Source organism: Phalaenopsis equestris, unplaced genomic scaffold (assembly GCF_001263595.1).
Source record: "Phalaenopsis equestris unplaced genomic scaffold, ASM126359v1 Scaffold000188, whole genome shotgun sequence".
NCBI classification, from domain to species: Eukaryota; Viridiplantae; Streptophyta; class Magnoliopsida; order Asparagales; family Orchidaceae; genus Phalaenopsis; species Phalaenopsis equestris.
In genome coordinates this window covers 951,463-975,575 of record NW_018164630.1, presented here as the reverse complement: position 1 = coordinate 975,575, position 24,113 = coordinate 951,463, and the positions used below count along the sequence as shown (strand labels likewise).

General features: G+C 32.0%; 2 protein-coding genes across 2 annotated transcripts; one reads left to right on the top strand and one right to left on the bottom strand.

The window, feature by feature from the left end:
* Window positions 1-2,040: 2,040 nt before the first annotated feature.
* Window positions 2,041-6,538, top strand: LOC110022389 (AP-4 complex subunit sigma; the record flags this gene model as incomplete). Its single annotated transcript, XM_020721299.1, is given in 3 exon segments — window positions 2,041-2,127; window positions 5,837-5,905; window positions 6,194-6,538. Coding segments are annotated over 3 exon segments (291 nt in total), but the record flags the coding sequence as incomplete, so codon positions are not given.
* A 231-nt stretch (window positions 6,539-6,769) lies between these two features.
* On the bottom strand, window positions 6,770-14,500 carry LOC110022387 (heme oxygenase 1, chloroplastic-like). Its single transcript, XM_020721297.1, has 4 exons — window positions 13,844-14,500; window positions 8,161-8,384; window positions 7,491-7,598; window positions 6,770-7,069 (listed from the first exon to the last, which is right to left on the bottom strand). Exons 1-4 carry the CDS (start codon window positions 14,274-14,276, stop codon window positions 6,977-6,979), a joined length of 858 nt encoding a protein of 285 aa, XP_020576956.1. The 5' UTR covers window positions 14,277-14,500; the 3' UTR covers window positions 6,770-6,976.
* Window positions 14,501-24,113: the final 9,613 nt, after the last annotated feature.

The window sequence follows — 24,113 nt, the reverse complement described above, 5'->3', positions numbered from 1 at the left end:
ATGAAATGCATATTTATGGTCAATTTGCTGTTCCCAATATATTGAATCCATTCTTATCCTGTAGGATGATTTCTATGCAACTTATGATACCTATAATTATGTTTAATTTTCTTCATTAGATTGTCAAACAATTTTGAGGTACCATTTATATAGTAGAGGGTCTTTAATACATACCTTAAATGTTTAAGATATGTAAATATGATATAACTTACTCATTAGATAATCAATTTATGGAACATATTTAAAACATGCTTATACTATTTTTACATGGACATATGGTGATGATTTGTTTGGAGAAGAATTGATTGGTATGATTGCTCTGTAGCATTCGTCTAGTTCTTTAGCTCACAACACATGCAATAATAAAGAAATTATAATTTAAGGTTTTCTACCATAGAGGCTCTTAAACCCCCATGAAGTATAAAAAATCATATTGTTTTTCTTTTGCACTTCAATTGTTATCGAGATTAACTTCACAATCTCGAAAGAAAAAGCTAAAGATGTTCCATGACTTGAGACCACTTATAGCTCTCTTTGAAAATTCAAATTCTCAAGATTGTTTAGAGGAAGATTCACGTATAACTCTTACCTCATTTTGGGATCAATTACTTGAAATACCAACATAGCTATCATATACCATATCTGTATTTAAGGATGCAAACCAATGAGTAATTAGGTTGGGCTTGATACATTAGTTAAAAGTCACATTTACAGTCCTAATTACTTTTCTAGTTAGGTACGCGTATCATTTATATTTTGAAATCCAAACTCCTTGACTTTTAAGTACATTGCAGAGATTTTTAAGCCCAACCTCGCTTTTACAATTAAAATCAGAACTATAATTTAGTTGAACTTTTAAAATTACCTAAATATATTGCAAAAAACCTCCATCATCTTTGAAATCCTTTTTGGGGCCCCTCTATTTCCAGAAGAGCATGTTAGAAAACTTGTACCAGAGAAAACTTTATATGGTCTTTGTTGAGATCTGTTTCATTTTTTTAGTTTCATGTTTTTTATGGCCTTTGCTCTCTGTTCAACATAAATGCATCTCTTGTATATGGAGATCTGTTGATGTAATTAATGAACATTGGATTTTAACTCTCGCTATGTTATGGTGGTTGTTGCTTTAAATTTTTTTTTTTTTAATGCAGTGTGTTAATTGGTTTTCTTTCAGTGGATGCTAATCTTTTACCATTAAACTGCTATGGAATCGCATGTTTTTTAAAATATTAGAGCTATTGGGAAGCTGTAGGCTAAATGTTATAGACTTAAAAAAGAAAATCCCTTTCCCATATCCAAATAGTAAGGACGCCATTTGTTCAAGCACATGAATGCTGGCTTATCTACCATTTATATCTCCGTAATTTAGCTTCCCACACTAGTGCTGCTAATATGTTTTTTTTAATCTTAGCTATTTTATCTAATGATAAGTTGAGAATCTAATTTCATTATTTTAAAGTCCATGGCTTTATTTATAGAAGTTACATGATTTTTGACATGGAAAGATCAGTGAATTAATGTAATATGCTTAATATATGTAGTATCTCATTATTTATTTTATTTATTACATTGGATTGTTCTCATAGAACTCAAGGTGAATTTTAATGATGCTTTTGATGGGAAAATTGATTTTCCCTACCTGGTCATTTGTTTACTTCACTTACGATCCATCAGGAGCTCCTCTTGTATTTTTTTTGTGTTCGTCGTTTTTTTGTATCTACTCTTCTTCAGAGAATGGCCCTAAAACAATGGTTAGGTTTTTTGCTTTGGGATTTACCTTATTATGTTCGATCAAAGAAATAAACCCTACATTGATGAAAAAGCTCCATGAACTAGGTACACCATATTGATGGAGTAGTACATTTATTAATTATCTACATGCTAAATATAAATGGTTATCATATGAACCACTAGTATGCTTCAACTCTGTTTCAAATGAGTAATATTTTCTTTTTAATAGAAGGTTGAATGAATACAATTTCTGCACTGAAGATAGATTTATATTCTTTTTATATTTTTTTTTTTTTTTTTTGTTTGCAGTGTTCATTTGTAGAGCATCGTAATTACAAGATTGTTTATAGACGGTATGCTTCACTTTTCTTCTTGGTTGGGGTTGACAATGACGAGGTGAGTTTGCTTGCTATTTTTTAGACATTTCTTGTTTTAAAGAAATATATTTTATCATGATGATATATTTTCTGTTAAAAAGTATCTTCTGACTTCACCTATGAACAAATAGGAGAATAAGAAATAAAATTAAATCAAATTCAATTGATTTAACGGACCTACTAATTAATTGCAAAAGATTGGAAATGCATTGGTATACAATTCACTCCAGTAAATGATGCTGGTGAAGCAAAACAACATGATCAAGCATAGTGATTGTATAGGATGCAAGCATGATATGAAACGGCATTTTTGTTAGATCTTACTTTTTATTGGTAGGTTGTACAAAATATATAGCATCCATTGATGCATTGGATGCTTATTTTGAAAATCTAGTCCACCGCTATAAGGAAAAGAAAAAAAGAAATAAAACAAGTTAGATCAAGAGCTCTGACAAAAGGTTCACTTAAATAAATGAAAAACTCACAGTTGGTGTGAAATGTTGAAGACTTTATTGGAAATTTTTGCTCCATAATCATTTAACTGATATAATTATTAGAGCAAAATGGTAAGAAGCCTTGGGTAAATATTGTTTTCCATTCCAATGATTTCTGATGGGAAGCAATTCGTTGACGTGGCATACTAGATTGGAAAGGAATCCAGTTGAGCAGATATCTCGAAAAAAGTCCATTCTAGTTATGCTCTTAAGAGTTGAAGAAATATTGGGATAAGAAAATCAGATTTATTCTCTTAACGAACATATTCTGAATTTAAAGTTGCGTGAGTAGTGTTGTAATTCTAACATCGTTTCTTTGTTTATCTAACATAATTTCTTTGTTTAAAGCCCTTTTTCATTATTGCTCTTTACTAGCCAAGTTGAGAATATGTGGAAGCATCATCTCAGGTGATGTTGTTGATTAAAGGGAAAACGATATAATTTTTTTGTTGGATCTCTATCAACCGATTGCAGTGAAATCAAATCATAAGGATTAGCCATAACAATAGTGAGTAGGTGCATGAAACTTCTATTCTTCTATTAGTTTGGATTTTTTGTGGATGGATGGTCGTCAACTACATTGCTAGGCTTATCCTGGCTGCCATCTCCTTAATTAGTGATGCAGAAAAGGGTCAACATAAATTAATTACAATATCTATGTTAGGAATAAATGACACTATATTTTTATTTCTTTTTTTTTTTAATTATCATTTGTATTGAATGGTCGTTGTTGTGTCGGAAGAATGAGAAACATGCCAAATGTAAAATGAGTTGGTATTTTAGTCCAATTGGGAGTTCAGAGTGTCACATCACTATTGTCATTGCCACCATATTTTGCCAAGTCATCAAATTATGAATTAGAAAAAGAAATTTGGGATTTCTAGAGGATTCAATTTTTTAATTACAACATTCCATGGAATAAATGGTTTTTGAATTTCTAAGATAGAGTTATGAAGTTAAGAGCAAGTTCTATGGTACATTTATTATAATGTAATTACCCTTTGCATTTCTTATCTTCTTCTTATGTGTAATATTTATAAATATGATGATATTTTTTAGTGAAAGGGCATTGAAATAAGATAGAAATTAGGTTAGTGAGATATTCTTGCTCTTTGTAAAATCTTGGTTCTATTATTTTGATGTTTTCTTAGGTGATTTAGAACAACCCCTTTTTTTATTATTTTATTTTTATATTTCGGCTATTTTTTGTTGCTATTTTAATTCCTACATATATTTCAATTATTTTGAAAGTTCTTTTTAAGTTCTAACATTTCTTTGCCCTTTCTCTCCAAGTTTAGCAAAGTAGTAAAATATTATCACAATCTAGTCATGTGTTATTCCACCTCCACATATCAAAACTTTCACATCACAACTCTTAATTGCTATAGCATATTTTTTTCCATCTTTTTAAGTTATCCATGGAATTTTTATACCATCAAGTCTCCCCACCCGGCCCCCTCTTAAGCGTTAGATAAAACTAGCCATCTAAAAATTACAAGCTCTTCTACTATCCCTTTGTAGGTTTTGCCCACCTTTGGATCTCCACCTTCTCAGAACTCTTTATGACCTATATAACTCCCATTGAGTTATGTTCACATCTAATAAAATCAATCACCCAACTCCCCATTCCAATGTTTACCATAAACCCTGCATCAAATAGTGGATGTAGGTCTTGATGTCATATTTATTTTGGTGTTGGACCATAAAATGGAAGACTATTTGTAAATCACGTTTAATCATTTATCAATTCTAGATGAATGTTTTACTTAAATTTCTCAATCTCAATAGTATATTGTCTATAAAGAGGTATGTGTTGGCACCCATTCTTTTTTTTCTAAGGTTTGATGCTATTGAAAATAGAGATGGTAGGAATCCTTCTAAGAGTAGAATCAATCCTCTTTATGTACAAACATTTGAGGATGGTAAAGGGCTAAGCACCATATCATCCACTTTGAAAGATGGTAGACCTACGGGGAGACATTGTAGTGAAATTCCATGACCACTCCATGAAATTTAGTCTCATCGCTATAAGGAACCACTTTATGGCGTAGGTCACTATTATGTAACCCTAACGAATAGACTGAGACTTAGACGATGACGCCACTGAAATAGTTAAGATAGATACATCACTTTTGTTGGTCTACTTGACCCATAGTTTCCTATAGGCCACTAATATCTAGCATTTTGGCTTAATGGTTATGTTCAATGTGTGTCATGTTAGGTTTGTTAGCACGGAGCTCATTGACTTTGCCATTTCCTCCCTGCCTTTGATTACCTTGCCTTCATAAACATACTCCAAAATGGTCTTCTTTATGACGCAACGGAGCTCATTGACTTTGCCATTTCCTCCCTGCCTTGTCTTTATAAACATACTCCAAAATGGTCTTCTTTATGACGCAACTCGAAGCGGTTCATTGGTAGCCCTTGTCATGTTCCTACATAATATGAAGAGATACTTTTTGGTTCTGGAATATTTATATTCATGCACTCAATTCTTATGTATTTACATATCCAACACCTAAACATCAATTTTTACATATATGCCGCCTTACCCATACATGAAAAGGTGTATTTTACTTTTTAAAAATTAAAATAGTGATATTTTTATGTGATATGAAAGATTTGTGCGGCATGATCGTGTAAATGTAAAAATTAATGTAAATACATAAGAATTGGGCGGTATTTATGTAAATGCCCCGTTTCGCTTTTGCTCGAGATATCAGCGAACTTTTTTCTTCCAAGATTTTTAGATTATTTGTCGCCTAAACAGCTCACTTTCGGATTGTGCACTATCATCAGTCGAGTTTAAGCTATAATGTAACACTTATGTGAATGACGTGGCCTAAACAGCTCACTTTCGGATTGTGCACTATCATGACGACAGTTTAAGCTATAATGTAACACTTATGTGAATGACGTGTTGTTTTGCTTCAATAATATTTTGTTAAAATCTTTTGTTTTATATTTTAATCACCTGCATAAATTTACCAAAATGATACTTTGGACTTGTACAATTCTTAGTTCTTACTAGTCCAAAACCTCTTCTTTTCTTATATGATTAATTCAGCAAACTCCCATAATATTTTTGTTTAAATGATAAGGATAACGTTGTTAATATCATTGGTTGCAAGAAAAAAGGTGAAACAGCCCAATTAAAGCAGCATTTTCTCTGTTGCCAACTGTTCTACCCTGCAAAACTTCATCCTTACTATGCTATTCCTTCTTCCTTTGTAGAATGAGCTTGCCATTCTGGAATTTATACATCTTTTAGTGGAGACCATGGACCGGCATTTCGGAAATGTGGTATGTCTTCTAATGCCAACCTAACCTAACCCTTATATTTAAAAATGTTAACGACATTCTACTTTCATATTTTGATCATATTTCTTAGGGGCACTTACATACATGCCACTCTTTTATATTTAAACAACCAAAATATTTCATCAAATAAAAATACCACTCTTTTAACTTTTAAAAAGCGAGATACATTTTTTCATGCATATATACATTGAAGTTTAGTTGTTAGAAATGCAAAGGTGTAAGCATTGAGCGGTATGTATGTAAACCTTCCAATTTCTTATTTCTTATCAGTGTGAACTTGATATCATGTTCCATCTTGAGAAGGCCCACTTCATGCTCGAAGAAATGGTCATGAATGGCTGCATCGTCGAGACGAGCAAGGCCAATATTTTGAGTCCAATTCAGCTCATGGACAAAGGCTTTTAGTTACAGGTGGTTATCATTCTTTTTCTTAAATCCTGAGCAAGCATTTTCTTTCTTAATGACTGATGTGCGTAAATTTGCTTATCAGTTTTAATCATGGTTTGTTTAACTCCAGTAAGTATTTGGATCAAATATCCGTCACTGTATGTGATTCAGGTTCATCTCATCAATCTGAGACAATTTGTAATAAAAGCTTCAATCCAATGTTGTGAATTATGTAAAGGAAAATTTACATGCATACCATATAATTCCTGTGTGTATTTATGATATTCTGATGGTACAAATCTTGGCATGAAATGATGTTTTTCGGGTGTATTTGATTAGATCTAATGACCTTGTGTTATTATTATTATTAAAAAAATAATGATATATACTCCCTTATGAAAACATAACAAATATAAATCCTTACTATTAGCATGGAAAATGTAGAAAAGATACAGAAAATCATTTGCAGAATGTGCTCAAATCAATATTACATGATTTTTAACAACATCAATAGGTAAAGATAGATGGTAAACAACATGCTTCTTCCAACATGATGACAGTCACATTTATTACAGAGGTTAATTCATTACAAAGGTTCGATGACAATCCAATAAGCGACACAACCCATTAACATTTGGTGAATTGCATTATGAAATTGTAGAAATGTTATGACATTATTAAGCGGAGTATGTCGCCCGAATAATTGAATGATTTTTCAGTCTCTTCAAGACAATGGTTCTTTTCTTCTCTAGACCAATCCTGAGAAGTGGCAATTTGTGCATTTTCAATGAAAGATATATATATAGATTTATACGAAGCATTATGCATTTTAAGAACTATAGGGAAATTTACATATATATTCCACATAATTCTTATGTATTTACATATCTAGCAGTAAAAAAATTGATATTTACATTTATCACACCTTGATGTCATAGATTCATGCATGAAAAGTTGTAAATGGTGATACTTTTGATGAGATGTTAAAAATTTGAGTAGAATGTGTGTAAATATTAATGTTTAGGTTTTAGATAGGTAAATGCATGGGAATGTGGAATGTATATTAATGCCTGTAAGATAAATTATTTAAAAATTATGAATAATACAGATATTCATATATATATATATAATATATATATATATATATAACTAACAACAAAGGTTGCCGAAGGAGCCTTACATTAGCTACTTCGTTGAGTTTTTCCCTCACGTTCTGTAACAGTTGGCGAAGATCTCCTTCCCACTGGTAAAATTCAAGTTCTTTGCCATCCAATATCTTCTCAGCCACCTAGAAAATGCAAAAAAGATATACCGACATTCACAATAAGTAATGAATTATAGGAAGATTTACATACATGCCACTAAATTCTTATGTTTTCACATATCTAACACCTAAACCTCAATTTTTGGATGCATGCCACCTCACCCATGCATGAAACCACTAAATTCTTATGTATTCACATATCTAACACCTTAACCTCAATTTTTGCATACATGCTACATTACCCATGCATGAAGAGGTGTATTTAACAGTTTTGAAGTTAAAATGATGGTATTTTTGATGTGATACAAAATATTTGGGTGGTATATATGTGAAAAGCTTTAGTGTTAGATATGTAAATACATAGGAATAGAGTGATATGTATGAAAATGGCCCAAAATTATAACATCAGAAACATGAAATCAATGCAATAACTTACATTCCATGGAAGCTTTATCCATAAGATGAAAACGAGAAAAATATCAAATTTTGTCAGGGAAAAATGACCTAAAAACTAACATTTGAAATTTTAAAATCTCAATGATGCATGCAGTATCGTCTATAGACCAAGGACTAAAGTGAAAAATACCTTTTTACCAATCATCCGACCACCAGCAGTATGAGCAAAATAGATGTTGTAAAAATGGCAAATGAATGCCTGGGGATCCTCCTTAGAAAGCTCTTTCAACAACTGAGAATAAGTTAGCCCAGGAGTTGAAGGCTCTGGGATGGCATGGCCTTGCTCCTTGAACCACGCTAAATCCATGGCCAAGTTTGCTGATCTTTCCAGTCCTGTGTTCTTGAATGCAGCATCTGCGAAGAAGATGAAGCTCTTTTTCAGAATAGTTTGATTGAAACTGCGTGTAAAACACACTAATGATGATTTCTGTTAACTGAACTAAATCTTTCTGCCGCACCAAATATTTATCGATATTTCCACTTCCTCTTCTCATCAATTTCTCCATCTTTATATACCTAACCCTAAGCAAATTGTTTTAAGAAAACAAATATGTAAATAAAATCATCATCATGTGAATGCAAGCTGCCCTGGTATGCTAGGATAATTCTAATGCAATAATTTGTATTTTTAGCTTAAAATTGTTTCAGTTGGACTGTTCCTAATTAAATTTTGTGAGCAAGAAAGATTGATTTCACCTACCAGTTTAAGCATGAATAAATATTATGAAAAAGTCTTGTTTAATCCCAAAGGTCTAACTAGCAGAGAATATAAAATTAAATATGAAAACATTTTTCAAGTAATTCACTGGAATAAACACACAACATAAAATTGAAACTTAAAGACAATTTAGTTATACAGATTACATCTCATTCTTTCCAATATACTTCTCAAGTTTACTGCATTTTGCATCCAATACATCATTTCATATTCTTTTTCAATAATAATATTACAAAATATAATCAGTTCAGTGTTCCTCTGATGCAATTAGAATCACACAAATTTGCTTTTACACAAGCATTAACCTTCACCAATCCACAAACCGGGCAACTGGATGGAGGTGATTTCATTGTTTTTTTGTCAGAAGGTTTTAAGTCATACTTTACATTTCAATCCTAAAACACACGGATATGATTAAAAGCCACTATTAGTTTAATCAAACACTGTCATTGCCGGTCCCAAACAGGGATTTGAAAAGTGGAGTGTTGCGTTAAGTAGTCGACAACCAGCGTAAAATTTGTCAAAAAAATCATGACATGAATCGTTTTGATCATTTTGTAAGTGCTAGGCCGTCTCATTGGAAGCGACGCATTGTATGACCTGAATACAGTGAACAATGTGCAAGGGCTGCTACACCGGCGCCCGGTTGTAGTGTCAAATAAGCAAGGGTTTTCATATTACAGACGAATCCGAGTCTATGAAACTAATATTACGTTAGGATTTTGGAATATAGATACTCTCAATGGTAAATTAATGAAATTAGTTGATATATAATTCATAGAAAAATAAATATCTTATGTGCTAAAGAAAAAGCTAAGGAGATTGATAAATTAGATTTTAAACTTTTGTATTCTGGTAAGAGTCGCACTTGAAATGATGTAGGTGTAATTATAGATAAGAGTTTGAAAGATAATGTTATAAAAATTAATAGAGTTGGAGATGAAATTATAGCTCTTAAGATTATTGTTGATACTAAGATTTTTAATATTGTAAGTGCTTATGCTCCTCAAGTTTAGATATAGGTTCTGAAGATAAATTTTGGAATGACTTAGAAGACTTAATACAAATGATACATCTTGAAGAAAGAATTTTTATTAGAGAAGATTTAAATAGACATGTTGGTAGAGTGGAAGAATATTTCAGAAATATTCATGGTGGCTACGATTTTGAAGTGATTAATGAAGAAGGTGGAGTCATATTACATTTTGCCTTGGCATATGACTTTGTTATTACTAATACTTTATTCAATAAAAGAGATGAACATCTTATTATTTATAAGAATGTATCTAATAAAACACAAATTGATAATATTCTTATGAGAAAAGGAGAGAGTCGAAATTGTAAGGTCATTCTAAGTGAGAATTTAAGTACCCAACATCAATTATTAGTTCTAGATTTTAAGATGAAGAGTTGTAAAATAAAGAATACTATGATTCATCATCGTAGAATTACATGGGTACCTAAAAGAAAATTATTTTTATTAGTAAAATTCAACATTTTGAAATTTGGGATGTTCATGAAGATGCACATGCAATGTGGGAGAAAGTAATAAACAATATTAAACAAGTGACAAAAGATGTACTTGGAGGATCAAAAGAAAAAATTTCTATAAATAAAAATAGTTAATGATGGAATGATAATGTGCAAGAAAAATAAAATATAAGAAGATATGTTATAAAAACTGGTTTAAATGTAAAAGCTTAGATAACTGAGAAAAATATCAAATGGCCCGCAGGAAGTCTAAAAAAATAATATGTGACGCTAAAAATTCTACTTTTAGTGACCTTTATAATAGATTAGACGCTAAGGAACATGAAAAATATATGTATAAACAAGCCAAACAAAGAGAAAAAAAAAGTAAAGATTTAATTCAAGTAAAGTATATTAAAGATGAAAATCAAAAAATATTTTTCTTATAAAAAGATATTCAACATAAGTGTTTGCGTCATTGATAAACTTTTTAATTAAGTTTTTGAAAATATGATCGACCTTATTGATCTTAATATTGTAAATAATAATAAAATATTTCATTTTTACTGCGCATTAATAAAAAAGAAGTTGAGGCTTTAAAGAAAACCAAGGGTGGCAAGACTGTAAGACCTGATGGTATCCCAATTGAAGTGTAGAAATATTTGGGAGATTTGAGTGTTTCTTAGCTCACTATACTCTTTAATATTATTTTAAAAACTAAAAAGATGCATGAGTGGAGGAAGAGTTTCTTGGTCCCCATCAAGAGTGTGCAAATTATAGAGAATTTAAATTGATGTGTTGTACTTTAAAATTATGAGAGAGAGTAATTGAACATAGGCTAAGACGTATTACAAAGATTTCTCATAATCAATTTGGATTTATGCCGACAAGTCTACTATGGAAGCTATACATTTATTGAGAGGTCTGATGGAGAAGTTCAGATATAATAAAGAGGATCTACATTTGATTTTTATTGATTTATAAAAAGCTTACGATAAGGTTCCAAGAGATATCCTTAAGAGAGTTCTTGAGAAGAAAGGTGTTGATATGACTTAAATTCAAGTCATTAAAGATATGCATACAAGAGCTATTATTTGTGTTCGAACAGGAGGATTGACCAACTATTTCCTATTTCTATCGGATTGCATCAGGATCGGCTTTAAGCCCATATCTTTTTGGTTTAATTATGGATGGTCTTACTAGACATTTACACGAGGATTTACCTTGGTGTATGTATTTTGCTGATGATATCTTTCTTGTGGATAAGATGAGAGAAAAAGCTCAGGGAAAACATGAATTATGGAGGCCTACATTGGAGTTTAAAGGCCTTCGTTTGAGTCAAACTAAAACTGAATATATGGAATGTAATTTTAGTAGTAGTAGCTCTAGTAACAAAGTTGTAATTATGGGTGATCAAATTATTAAAAGGTGTGAACACTTTAGATATATCGGGTCTATTGTTCAAAGTGATGTTGATACTGATGGGGATGTTATTAGTAGAATTCAAGTTGTTTGGTTGAAGTGGAGGAATGTTTCAGGCATATTCTGTGATAGAAAAGTACCGCTTAGACTAAAAGAAATTTTTTATAAGATGGCAATGAGACCTGTGAAAAAATGGTGGTAGATGTTTTAGATTCAATTTGTGTTAAGAAAGGTAGAGGTAGACCTAGGAAGACTTGGGCTTACTGTATAAAAAAATGATCTTATTTTACTAAAACTAAATGAAAATATGACACTAATAGGATGCAATGGAGAAAAAGGATTCATGTTGTCGACCCCACGTAGTGGGATTAAGGCTTTGTTGTTGTATGGTGGTGAGACCTGTAATGCCCTATGGCGCTGAATGTTGGCCTTTAAAATAGAAGCATAAAACTATGTTAAAGGTTGCCAAGATGAGAATCTTTAGGTGGATGAGTGACTTTACACTTGGAGACAAAATGCGAAATGATATATCCGTGCTAGGGTTGGTGTAGCTCTAGTGAGGGACAAAATTAAAGGGTCGCCTTAGATGGTTTGGTCACATTAAATGTCGACCATCTGATGATCTTATTAGGAGAGTAAATGTTTTAGATTCGAATTATGTTAAGAAAGACAGAGGTAGACCTAAGAAAACTTCGGCTTATTATATAAAAAAATTATCTTAATTTATTAGAATTAAATGAAAAAATGACACTAAATAGGATGAAATGGAGAAAAGGAATTCATGTAGCCGACCACACTTAGTGGGATTAACGCTTTGTTGTTGTTGTTATTGTAGTAATTTAACCATAAAACTTACAATTCCTTGTCAGTTCCTTCATATATTACAACTAATACAAAAATTCATTCGGTGTATAAGTTTAAGAAATAAAATTGTTTTAGAACAAGTTAGAAGCATTTACACCAAAAACCAACTCAATCTTGAAAAATAGCATGTTACAAAAATTCTCTGGCTTCTCATTGTGTGTAACAACCATAAAGTTTTTTTTTACTGACTGTAAAGCACTTCATCTTCCTTCTACTGATATTAACAGATTTCTTTCTCTTTCTGTATGGATTGAAATCTTGCCATATCTTAGGGAAATTAATTGCAATGATAAAATAACCATCAAAAGAAATAGAACATACTCTAAACTTTAAGAACCTATTTTCAAGAAGGAAAACCACAAAAAAGGGCATTTACATACATACTACCCATAAACTTTAAGAACCTATTTTCAAGAAGGAAAACCACAAAAAAAGGCATTTACATACATACTAACCAATTGCAATTTATCTATATATCTAGCACCTAAACTTTGATTTTTACATTTATAACATCCAAATCATTCATATCACGTAAAAAATACCACGATTTTAACTTTCCAAAATTGAAATACACCTTTTCATGCATAGGTAAGATGGTATGTATGTAAAAATTGAAGTTCAGGTGTTAGATATGTAAATACAAAAGAATTGAGTGGTATGTAAATCCTTAAAAAAAAAAAAAAAGAATTTCCAACTTTGAGTATAGTAAAGGATATAAGTAGGAACCAATGTACCATCTTGATACCCATAATAAAAAAAGAGAGACAAAAGGAATAGACAAGCCAAACTCTTTAGGACTTAATTCTTGATAGTATGCTTGAAGAAATGTTCCAAAGCAAGTATTCCACATATAAATCCCAAAATTTACTTGTAGTTCATAAAGTTCATGAAAGTTGTTATCAAGTCCTAGAGAATCAAGTCCCATTCACATCAAATTTGTGATTTCACACTCAAACTTCCAAAACCACCAACAATTCCCCCCCAATTTCAACAACAAGTATTTCTTTCACACCATCTTATGATGGAATTTAACAAAATAATGTGATGCAATGAATGAACTGCAAAAACAAGAGCAAAATAAAACAAAATGTTTCCTAATCTACTGAAAGAACTGTCATCTATCATCAAACATTATTAAAATGAGCATCTCCTACATCCCACCAAGAAAACTAGATCAACCACGTTCCAGCAAACTTACTGATTTCAAGAATCTCTATTCTCTTCATCTCACAAACACGCAACAGTAACATGAATCAACACAACCAGCAAAAATCCAAGCAAGAAAAGTCTCAAAATCAAGTCGCATTCCTCAAACAAAACAAAGCAAAAAATGACTTACAGAAAGGATGAGCTGCCTCAGCGATAATGGAGTCCAGCGTATCATACACTAACTTGCTGTCCACCAAAAACCGAAGATACCCTTCCACCGTCGGCTCCCATCTCGCCACCGGGTTCCCCTCCGGCTCCCTCTCCCCTTCCTTAGCTTGATCCCTGGTGTGCAGCCTCATCGCCACAGCCCTCATCTCCTCCACAAACCCCTTCGCCTCCTCCCCATAACGCCGCTTCTTCGACATCTCCGTCGTCGTCGCCCTCACAACCACATCGATCTTCAGCCTCACGCCGTTCATCCTCCCACGAGCACCCAACCCTCTGGACTCCCCTGAACGCCGAACCGCTACTTGAACCCCAAGCTTCTTGAGCGGCAGAGAGAACAAGGGGGTTCGGCAGGTAGAGAAGCACTGGGTTTGGGCGATTCGCATTTCACAAGCCATTTAAAGGCGTGATCCTCCCGGAGGACTGGAGACTCTTTCGGCTTCCGGAAAAGTGCGGAAGAAGCTTCAAAATTCGAGAGAGGTAGAAGAGTTGGAGAAGCAGTGGATTGCGGGAAATCGATTTCGTCCCGTGGACGTTCAGAGGAAGGAGGATTCAGAAGGGGCTCCGCGAATGCTGAACGGAATCTGCAACCTGCCCTGGATTAGCTCAGCAAGCTCAAAAAACTCGCATTTGTCTCATTTAAAATTAATTATATTTAAAATATTCAGATTTATTTGTAAACTATGTTATCTTTAAATCAATTTATATATTTGTCTTCAGCTTAAAATTAATTCATTTAAATTAATTAAAAATTTTGATTTAGGGTATTAGATCTAAAGAGATATAATTTTTATGTAATAAAAGACATAGACCTATAAATAGATATACTATATTATTATATGGATAATATATATTTAAGTTCTTAATTTCAAGCTAAAACAAGTGGAACGTGATCAAATAAAGAAGTTATTTGTGTTCAACTTATTCATAATTCAATTTTAAGAAAATTATTTGTGCTCGGCTCACTTACTTGGAATTGTTGGCAGAGGAGTCGCCGGACATATCCACCACTGCTCATGTTCGATAAGGCTACTGCTGTCAATCGAACCTTCGGTTATGAGATCTTGGCCGCCCCCACAACTGTCGAATTTCATTCTTCCACCGCCCCCTACGGAAGGAACGTTTCATTGTATTTATTTTTAGCAAGTGTACTACTATTTTCATTTGATTGTGATGTGGAGCCCTAAAAATGTTGAGCGAAAGCCACCATCACTTGGGTCAAGGCATTGTATTCACAATGACAATGGGTGATAATTCTTCTCCAACCAGGTGAGCACCTTCATCTCTTTTTAGGTATCCATATGTTTGAGATAAAATAAGGTTATCTGGTTATAGTTAACATAACTCAAATCACCAAAATTATTTGATTAAAGTTAATAAATAACTTAGATCTTTCATTAAGATTTGTGGTACTTAATCTAAACCTTTTCTCTGATACAACTTTATCACGACCTAGCACAGGGGCATGAAATTTCCAAACAAGGAAATGACAGTCGGATGATGAAACTTAAACTTTCAAATTTTTAATTTTGTATCACTAACAACATATAATTCAAATAAATTAAAAGAGCCATTAAAAAGGTAATTTAACTGACGAATAATAAGTTTTCCTTTCCATTTAATGACCGCATAGTTTGTACATATTATCCCATCTAGTACTCATTTTATATTAAGAAATTTAAAACATAAAAAAAGATTAAAATAACATAATAAAATAATCACACATTTAAATTTTTGTTACTCGAAAAAATGAAAACAATATGTAGATTAGTATTTTTTTATTTCATTATGAAAAGGTATACAATAATCTATATAAAATATCTATGATAATTGCTCATGCCATAAATCTAAAATCTTTACATGCATTACCTTTTCCTTTACTTTATAAGCTTTAATCTTTTTAATTTTAATGCGCACCATGCTCTAAATTTGTGCATTCGTCTCTGGAGCATCGTCTAAACATAACCTAAAACATCGTTAGTCGATACATACCCACCAACTCAACAGGACACAAGCCCAGCCTACTCTTATCTGAGGTTAAAATACACATACTCAGCCTAATCGATATTCTCTCATCAGCACAATGATTTGTGGTCTAAATGCCTCAATTGTTTGAGATGATAATATAAAAGCACCTATGAGTGCATGTACAATGGCGTGTACCATGATGGAGATAACTCCTCTTAGCATGCTCATACAAGCATTCATATATATAATATTTCTTTTTTATTATTTAAAACATATATATTTATATATATATTTGCTTATAAGTTACTTTCTATTCATCTACTAAACGAGTAAATGCACATTTACTTAAATCAAAAACATAATTAGAAATAATAAACATTATTGTAATGTATAAAAATATTTACTAACCTAAATCCTCAATTAATTTGAAATTATCAAAATCTAATATTATTTAATAAAATTTACTACTTATTATTAACTTAAATAGAAAACCCTAACATGATTAATGTTGTTAATTCTTCTTATTTTCCCATCTGAATATTTACCCACCTCTGATTTATAACATTCGTTAGAATAAATTTAATATTAATACCTAACTCATTATTTAATTAATTATAAATAAATCTTCAATAAATACTTACTAATGCCAAAACTTTCTTATTTCCCCATTCTGAGTGTTGTCTTGCATATAATTTTTAAATTTAATAAACATTAATATTAACTTTTAATATATTTTTTTTAATTAATTAATTAATTAATCTAAGAAAAAACAACACATTACGAGTTCTAACTTTTTTTCTTGAAGGTTCGATTCGGCTATCTTCTGCACGAGACCTGCAACCAAAGCCACGTTCCTTTCTTTGATTCAGACTTGGTTTAGTCTCCTCTCCTCAGTACTCAAGCAAAAAATAGTGTCTGGAGTCCGGACGTAAACTGTATCAGGACAACGAACACCCGAATGGAAAAGAAAACAAAATTTGGGGTGTATCGCGTCAATTGTTAGGATGCAGCTTGTGTCCGGACTCCAGACACAATATTTTCTCGTACTCAAGAGCTTGACTTGATCACCCCTTCCTTCATGCATCAACCCCCTTGACTCGGCTCTCCCCTTTATCCGCATGCAAGGCCCACCTTTCCTTCGCACTTAACACACGGCTTGGCCTCTAAACAAGCTGAGCTTGAGCAAGCTCAAGGCTTGTTGGTGTTCGGCTCGTTCGATTTTTTTGTTATTTATGTTCGGCTTCTGTTTGAAATGACGAGAATAACACATCTATGTTTAACTCGATTTTATTGCAATTGGCTTGTATTTAGCTTGGGCTAAATTAGGGCAGCTTCTGTGTGACAAACATACGTGGGATTTTCATGCATACAACCCAACTCTTTCGTGCTAGTTTAGACTCATTTACATACATACTCCCAAATACTATTTATTTACATATCTGGCATAACATGTATTTTAATGTTGTTATATTAATTTACAAATAATAAAAATTAAGATAAAATTAAAAATATGATATATTAGTTCAAATGTATTTTATTACTAATGTTAAAAATAATTCATCTTTATTTACTTTACACATAACAAAACAAGCTCAAATAATTTAAATACATTATTTTCACTTTATATGCATATAACTAATAAGTAAAATTAATTTATTTAATGTATTTACTTTAGAGGCAACCCGACACACTCTATTTTAACGCTTATATATAATCCTTAAAAATTTGAAGTAGTATGATGCATGACACGTGGAAATTTATCATTCGGTGTTCTTATTGCAATCCAACTATACTTTGCATGGATAAAAAAAAACAAGCATTTGCTTACATACCATCCAAATGTATTTACATATCTGACCCCAAATGTTTATTTTTATATTTATATCACCTACACTTTTTAGGCATGCATTAAAATTGAAAAAAAAATTGGAAGATTTGCCTACATACCACTCCATAATTATGTATTTACATATATAAACATCTAAATTTCAATTATATATATATATATATATATGCTATCTTACATATGCATGGAAATGTGTCACAAAGTTCTCGTTAGTCATAGGCCAGATGAAACCATTAAGAACATGTTCACATTTACCAATACTCTTCAATACTTTAATATGAGGTATTTACATACAGACCGCCCAATTCTTACGTATTTATGTATCTAACACCTCAAGTTTACTTTTTTACATTTATACCAACCAAATCAAACTAAAAGTTTTAGATATGTAAGCACATAGGACTTGGGTGGAATGTATCTAAATCTCAATTTAATTTCACTAGACAAATATTTTCAATTGAAGAAGAAACGAAAACATATTGAATATTACATAAAGAGCATATATATTATCTTACATATGCATGGAAATGTGTATCACAAAGTTCTCATTAGTCATGGCCAGATGAAACCATCAGGAACATGTTCCCATTTACCAATACTCTTAAATACTTTAATATGATGTATTTATATACATACCGCCCAATTCCTACATATTTATGTATCAAACACCTCAATTGTACTTTTTTTACATTAATACCAACCAAATCAAACTATAAGTTTTAGATATGTGAACACATAGGACTTGAGTGGCATGTATCTAAATCTCGATTTAATTTCACCAGACAAATGTTTTTAATTGAAGAAGAAATGAAAACATATTGAATGTTACGTAAAGTCTAATCGACTAAGAGCCTGTTTGGGGCAGTTGCAAGTTATTGAATAATCTGCTGATAAACTGATTAAAAATAATCTGCCGATAAGCTACGTGCGATGACTATTACAAATTTTTAATTTTTTAGAAAAGTCAGACCGCAACCAGAAAGCTGTCACCTTATCTAGATAGTTGCGGTGTAAAAAAACTGTTTTCAGAGTTTTGAAAATGCATAAGCTACCAAAATGCAGTTTACCCAAACAGACATGGTGCGTTTTCAAAACGCTACCGCACCAAATAAGATGTCCCAAACGGGCCCTAAGATTCACACGCGTTTAAACCACTATAAGAAATTTAAAGTTGAACAACTACACAACTCGAGAATTTCACAAAAAGAATGAAGTTTTACTTCATAGATCCTGGGTGTCTTTATTCTATAAAAGAAGAAAATCAAATAATATCAATGCCGCATAGAATATGTCACATATTGCAGCTCTATTTCAGTTTTATCAGTCAAAAAACATTGTTTGTATAAGCATCAAAATTTTATGAAATGAATTCGAGAATGCAACATATTCATGGCCACACATCCACTGGCAGAAGCTGGCTAGGAGCATGTTCTTACCATATAAAGCTTCGGTAAAAATGCAACAGATTAGAGCTCCAAGCTTGCGGAAATGGAGAACTCCACAATAAATGAGGTGAGTTGTTTCTCCCTGAGTTTTCCGAACAAGGAGTTGAATTTTCTTTCCAAAAAGCTTGATGTGATAGAAGGATCACGTCAACACAAAAAATGAAACACGATTATCCTAGAAAACAAGTTTAAAAAATTATAAGGGAACACTCAAAAATTTGCTCGAGAAAAAATATTTTACAAGAGGTTGGTCGTTTGCCGCTTTAACTGAGACATATCCTGGCCAAAGCAGTTTCCTATATAAAATTTCCCTCATACCCAAATTGATTAAATTGAGTATGGATGGCTCACGAGTGAGCTCGAGCTCTAGCTTGGTTCATAGTGGTAGCAGCTGGCTCATGAATGAGCTTGCAATCTCAAACTAAAATTTTAATTTTTACATTAGTTTACTTGAAAAGTTATTGGTGGTCTTAGGTGGAGAAGGAAGTAGTGGCAACTCAAATGCATCAAAATGACTAATGGTAGGCTAATCTTGCTGGCTAGCAAGCAAACAAGCTGAGCGGGATGAGCTCGAGCTTGAGATTGTTTAATAAATGATGTCAAGTTTGAGCTCAAGCTCGAGCTCGAGCTTGTTGCTCGATATGCTTAGCTCGTGAGCTCATTAAGCCAACTCGACTCATTTAGACCCTTAGGTCAACCCCGCCATCCTTGCTCAAGAGTCGACCGCCCTCGCCTTGTGCCTAACCAGCTATCGTTGGTGCCACGGTAAGTTTGTCACCCGCGCCTGTCGAAGACGGGTCATCATCCAAAACAATAAGAGTTCAAGAAATATTATGAAGCAAAAAGGACTTTTAAAAAAGATCAAATCCAACAAATAAGACCAAGACCCCTCATATCAAGAAGTCGATCCAACTCGGAATATAGTACCAAAGATATTGAAATTGAATATTGATTTGGTTTTATATATTGATTTGAATATTGTACTAAAATATTAGTTTGAATATTGATTTAACTGCTGACATATTGAAATTTAGCAGCAATGATTTGGTTTTATATAGTACTAAAGATATTGAAATTGATGGAATCAATTTCTTTTCTGATTTGTTTAGTAGTGATGGTTTCTTACTTTCTAGAATTAAAAGTGTTATACTTTATAATCCTTCTTTGTGTATAGATATGAATCTTACTTTTATACCCCATGTGGAGAAATTTAAGGAAATCCTAGATGATATGAAAGATGGTAAGACTGCTTGACCTGATGGGTTTACAGTGAAATTTTACAAAAAATATTGGGGTATCATTGGTACTACTGGTGTGATTTCTGTCATTCAAGATTTCTTCAAAGGTAAAGATTTTCCTAGATTTTTTAAATCTTCTAGTATTATTTTTATTCCTAAAGAGAATGAGTCCAATACTTGGAATGCTTACAAACCTATCAGCCTTAATACTGTGATATCTATAATTATTTCTAAAATTATGGTGAAAATGATTCAACCCTTACTCCATAAGATTATCAATCATAATCAATTAGCTTTTGTGAAAGGTAGAAATATTTGTGATAATGCACAAACCATGCAAGAACTTCTTTTGGATCTTGATAAAAAAGAAAAAGGAGGTAATGTCATTTCTAAAATGGATTTTGTGAAAACTTTTGATACCATTAGAGGAGAATTCATTCTTAATGTTTTTAAGGCCCTGGGTTTCAATGAGGATTTTTGCTTACGTATCAACAAAATTCTTGATAACAATTTCTATTCCCTGCTAATTACTGGTAAAAATTGTGGTTTATTTAAAGCTTCAAAAGGTATTAAGCAAAGTGGCCTTTCCCTTATACTGTTTATTATAACTTTTGAGTTTATGTTCATATGTCTTAATACTTTATTTGAAAAGTATCCCGCTTGAATTATTTGCACAAAGGTATGATCAATATTTCTCATCTTTGTTATGTTAATGATCTAGTGATCTCTACTAATGCTCAAAAGAGATCTATTGAATATCTTTGGGAAGTCATTCCTCATTTTCAAGACACTACTGGGATAAATTTTCACATCTATGTGTTTTTTCTATTGTTCCAAGCATACTCTTGCTAGTAAGAAGAACTTGTTTTTTGATTTTACTAATTGTAATAAAGGTGAACTACCTCTATCTTACTTGGGTTTCAACTATGATAGAAAAGACAGGAAAAATCATTTTATTGTTATAATCTTTTTGATAAGATCATTAGAGAATTATTTCATGGGAGAATAAATTTCTCTCATTTGGTGGAAAAGTTACTATTCTTAAAATTATTCTCACTTCTCTTCCTCTTTATTCAATGCAAATCATGAAAATGCCTAATAATGTCATTAGGAAGCTTGAATTTTTTTTTAACATTTTATTGGGATAACAATGACAAAAAATATATTCATTGGAAGAATTGGAATAAACTATGTAAACCTCTGGATAAATGAGGTTTAGGCTTTTGAAGTTTGGCAGATACTATGAAAATTAATTTCATGAAGCTTTGGTTTAGATTTTGAAAGAGCATATCCATTTGGGTCTCTTTGATGGAAGCTAAATACTATAACTGTGCTCATCCTCTAGCTGCTAGTGTTTCGAAATATGACTCTTTTATCTTGAAAGAAATGCTTAAAGTTGTCAGTTACACTGAAAATTTAATCTATTGGGATGTTGGTAATGGAAGCTGCTCCTTCTGGTATGATGATTGGCTGGGTAAAGGTTCTTTAGCCGATTTTTATGGTGGTCCTGATGATAAAAATATTAAAGTTATGGATATGTGGTGTGATAATCATTGGGATGTGAGGAAATTGCTTCAATTTGTACATAAAACTGATGCATATTTCATTAAAAATGTTTCTATTAATAACCAAGATGAGGATTGCTCTAAAATTAAAGGAAATCTGTGAGAGTGTTTCTCTAAATCTTTGCTAATTCATTTCAAATTTTTCATGGAGAAGACATGATTTGGATTTGGAATAAGTGGGTCAAACATGCTCACTCTTTTTTATGTGGAGAGTATTGCATGATATTATTCCCACAAATGATATCTTGAAACTTAAGAAAATTAAAATTCCCTCTTGTTGCTTATTATGCAGGTCAAATGAAGAATCTATTATTCATATTTTTATAAAGTGCATCTTTGCAAAAGATGTTTAGAAGAATATTTATTAATTCTTCAATAAAAAAATGAAAAATGGTGGCTTTGATTATGTTAAGGAGATTTGTGAGGATTGGAAACAACAAGAACATGATTTTTTCTTTAATATTGCTATTATGATTATATGGTCCATTTGGATTGCTAGAAACAATGTTAAACATAATGGTATGGTTCCTAACAGTGTTGATACCTTTTTTATAATAATTAAATTTATACTTAAATGCTTATCATGACATAACTATAAAGGTAAACCTTGGAGCAAATTTGTAGAGTTTATTTCACATTTAAATTTACCTATATCTCGGTATGTCAGATTTAATAATTGCATTTTGAAATGGTGTAAGCCTATAGCTCCCTTTATCAAAATTAATGTTAAAGGAAGTTGGAAAAAAAAATATTGGTTCTATTGGTGGAATTTGCAGAGACAATTTTGGCGCTATCATATTCTGATTTGCGACTCATTTTATTCCTATATCATCTCTATATGCTGAAGTTGATGTTGTTGTTTTCGGACTAATAGTTGCCAAAAAGTTTGGCTGAAGGCATGTAATTTTAGAATCAAATTCTTTAATCCTCTGGAATTGTTGCAGAAATAAAGTAGATGCCATTGGAGCATTATTATGTAAATGAAGAGGATTGCTTTTCTTTCTAAAAATTTGGAGATAAGTTGGATGCACGCTAAAAGAGAAGGCAAGGGTGCTGCTAACTAGGCTGCTAAAGTTGGAGCTAATCTTAATTCTACTATTTTTTCTAATACTTACCTAAAGATTTACATTTATTTTGCTTACATGACTTGGATTAATATTTTTCTTCTCTTTTGGGTTTATAGGTGGTGTAAGTTGTATTTTTCTTTTTTTAGGGAGAAGTCCCTTAGATTTTATTTTCTTGTGTGAGTTGTATGTGGGGTGTAATAGAGAGAAAAAATTTGCGTACGATAAACGTACGCAGTGCTGCGTATGATTTCGAGGTTATACAGAGGGTTTAAGGGGCTTATACTCGTGTTATAACCCCTTATAACCTCCATGTAATCTAGTGTAACATACTTGTAACCTACAAATAAATTTCGCGCTTCTGTTATCATATATTAAGAATTTATTAGTAGGTTACAGTTAAATTACAGAATGTTACATGAAGGTTACAAGGGATTATATCGTGGATATAACCCCCTTATACCCTCAGTATAACCTCAAAATCGTACATAGCGCAGCGTACGTGACCGACTTTTTTTAAATCGACAAATACAAGAATTTGATGGCGCTACTAGAAGATTTAATTTCCAGCAACGGCGTCCAAAGACTTGATCGCGACCAAAAACTTGACCGCGACTTTATAGATGTGTCTAATTTGATTAAGATGTATAAATATAATATTCAATAATGTTAAAGTCGAATTTGTCAACTCAAGTATATGTATCTCTCAAGTAATATAGGACTCTAATGAAGTCCTAGATATCGATCCCACATGGAGTAGTTAAATCTACGGACTAAGATTTTATAAAAAGCAATACTTCAATTACAACAATGAATTCCAATTTGCTTATCTGTCACTAATAGGCAATTAAAATAATTATGTAATTTTATCTATAAAATAACTAAATATGCTAATGAAGGTACGACTATGATATATAAGAAAACATCATTCTCCTTGTCAAGAAATTATAATGAAATGGACAAAATGAATTAGTTCAAATTATATTGTGCCAAATAGGAGCATACCTATTCTTTACCCTTTAGTACAGGCATAAAGAACATTGACTAATCATATGCTTGGTTACTGATTCTGCGGCTAGGCTGGGGGGGGAACGGCCCTCCCCTCCGGG

Excerpts from the sequence above, each read along its gene's own strand:
- LOC110022387 (XM_020721297.1), bottom strand. The coding sequence starts at position 14,276 with ATGGCTTGTGAAATGCGAATCGCCCAAACCCAGTGCTTCTCTACCTGC. Across the intron at positions 7,599-8,160 it reads GTCGGATGATTGGTAAAAAG|GTGGCTGAGAAGATATTGGA; the intron begins GTATTTTTCACT and ends TGCATTTTCTAG. Across the intron at positions 7,070-7,490 it reads AACTCAACGAAGTAGCTAAT|GATTGGTCTAGAGAAGAAAA; the intron begins GTAAGGCTCCTT and ends GCCACTTCTCAG.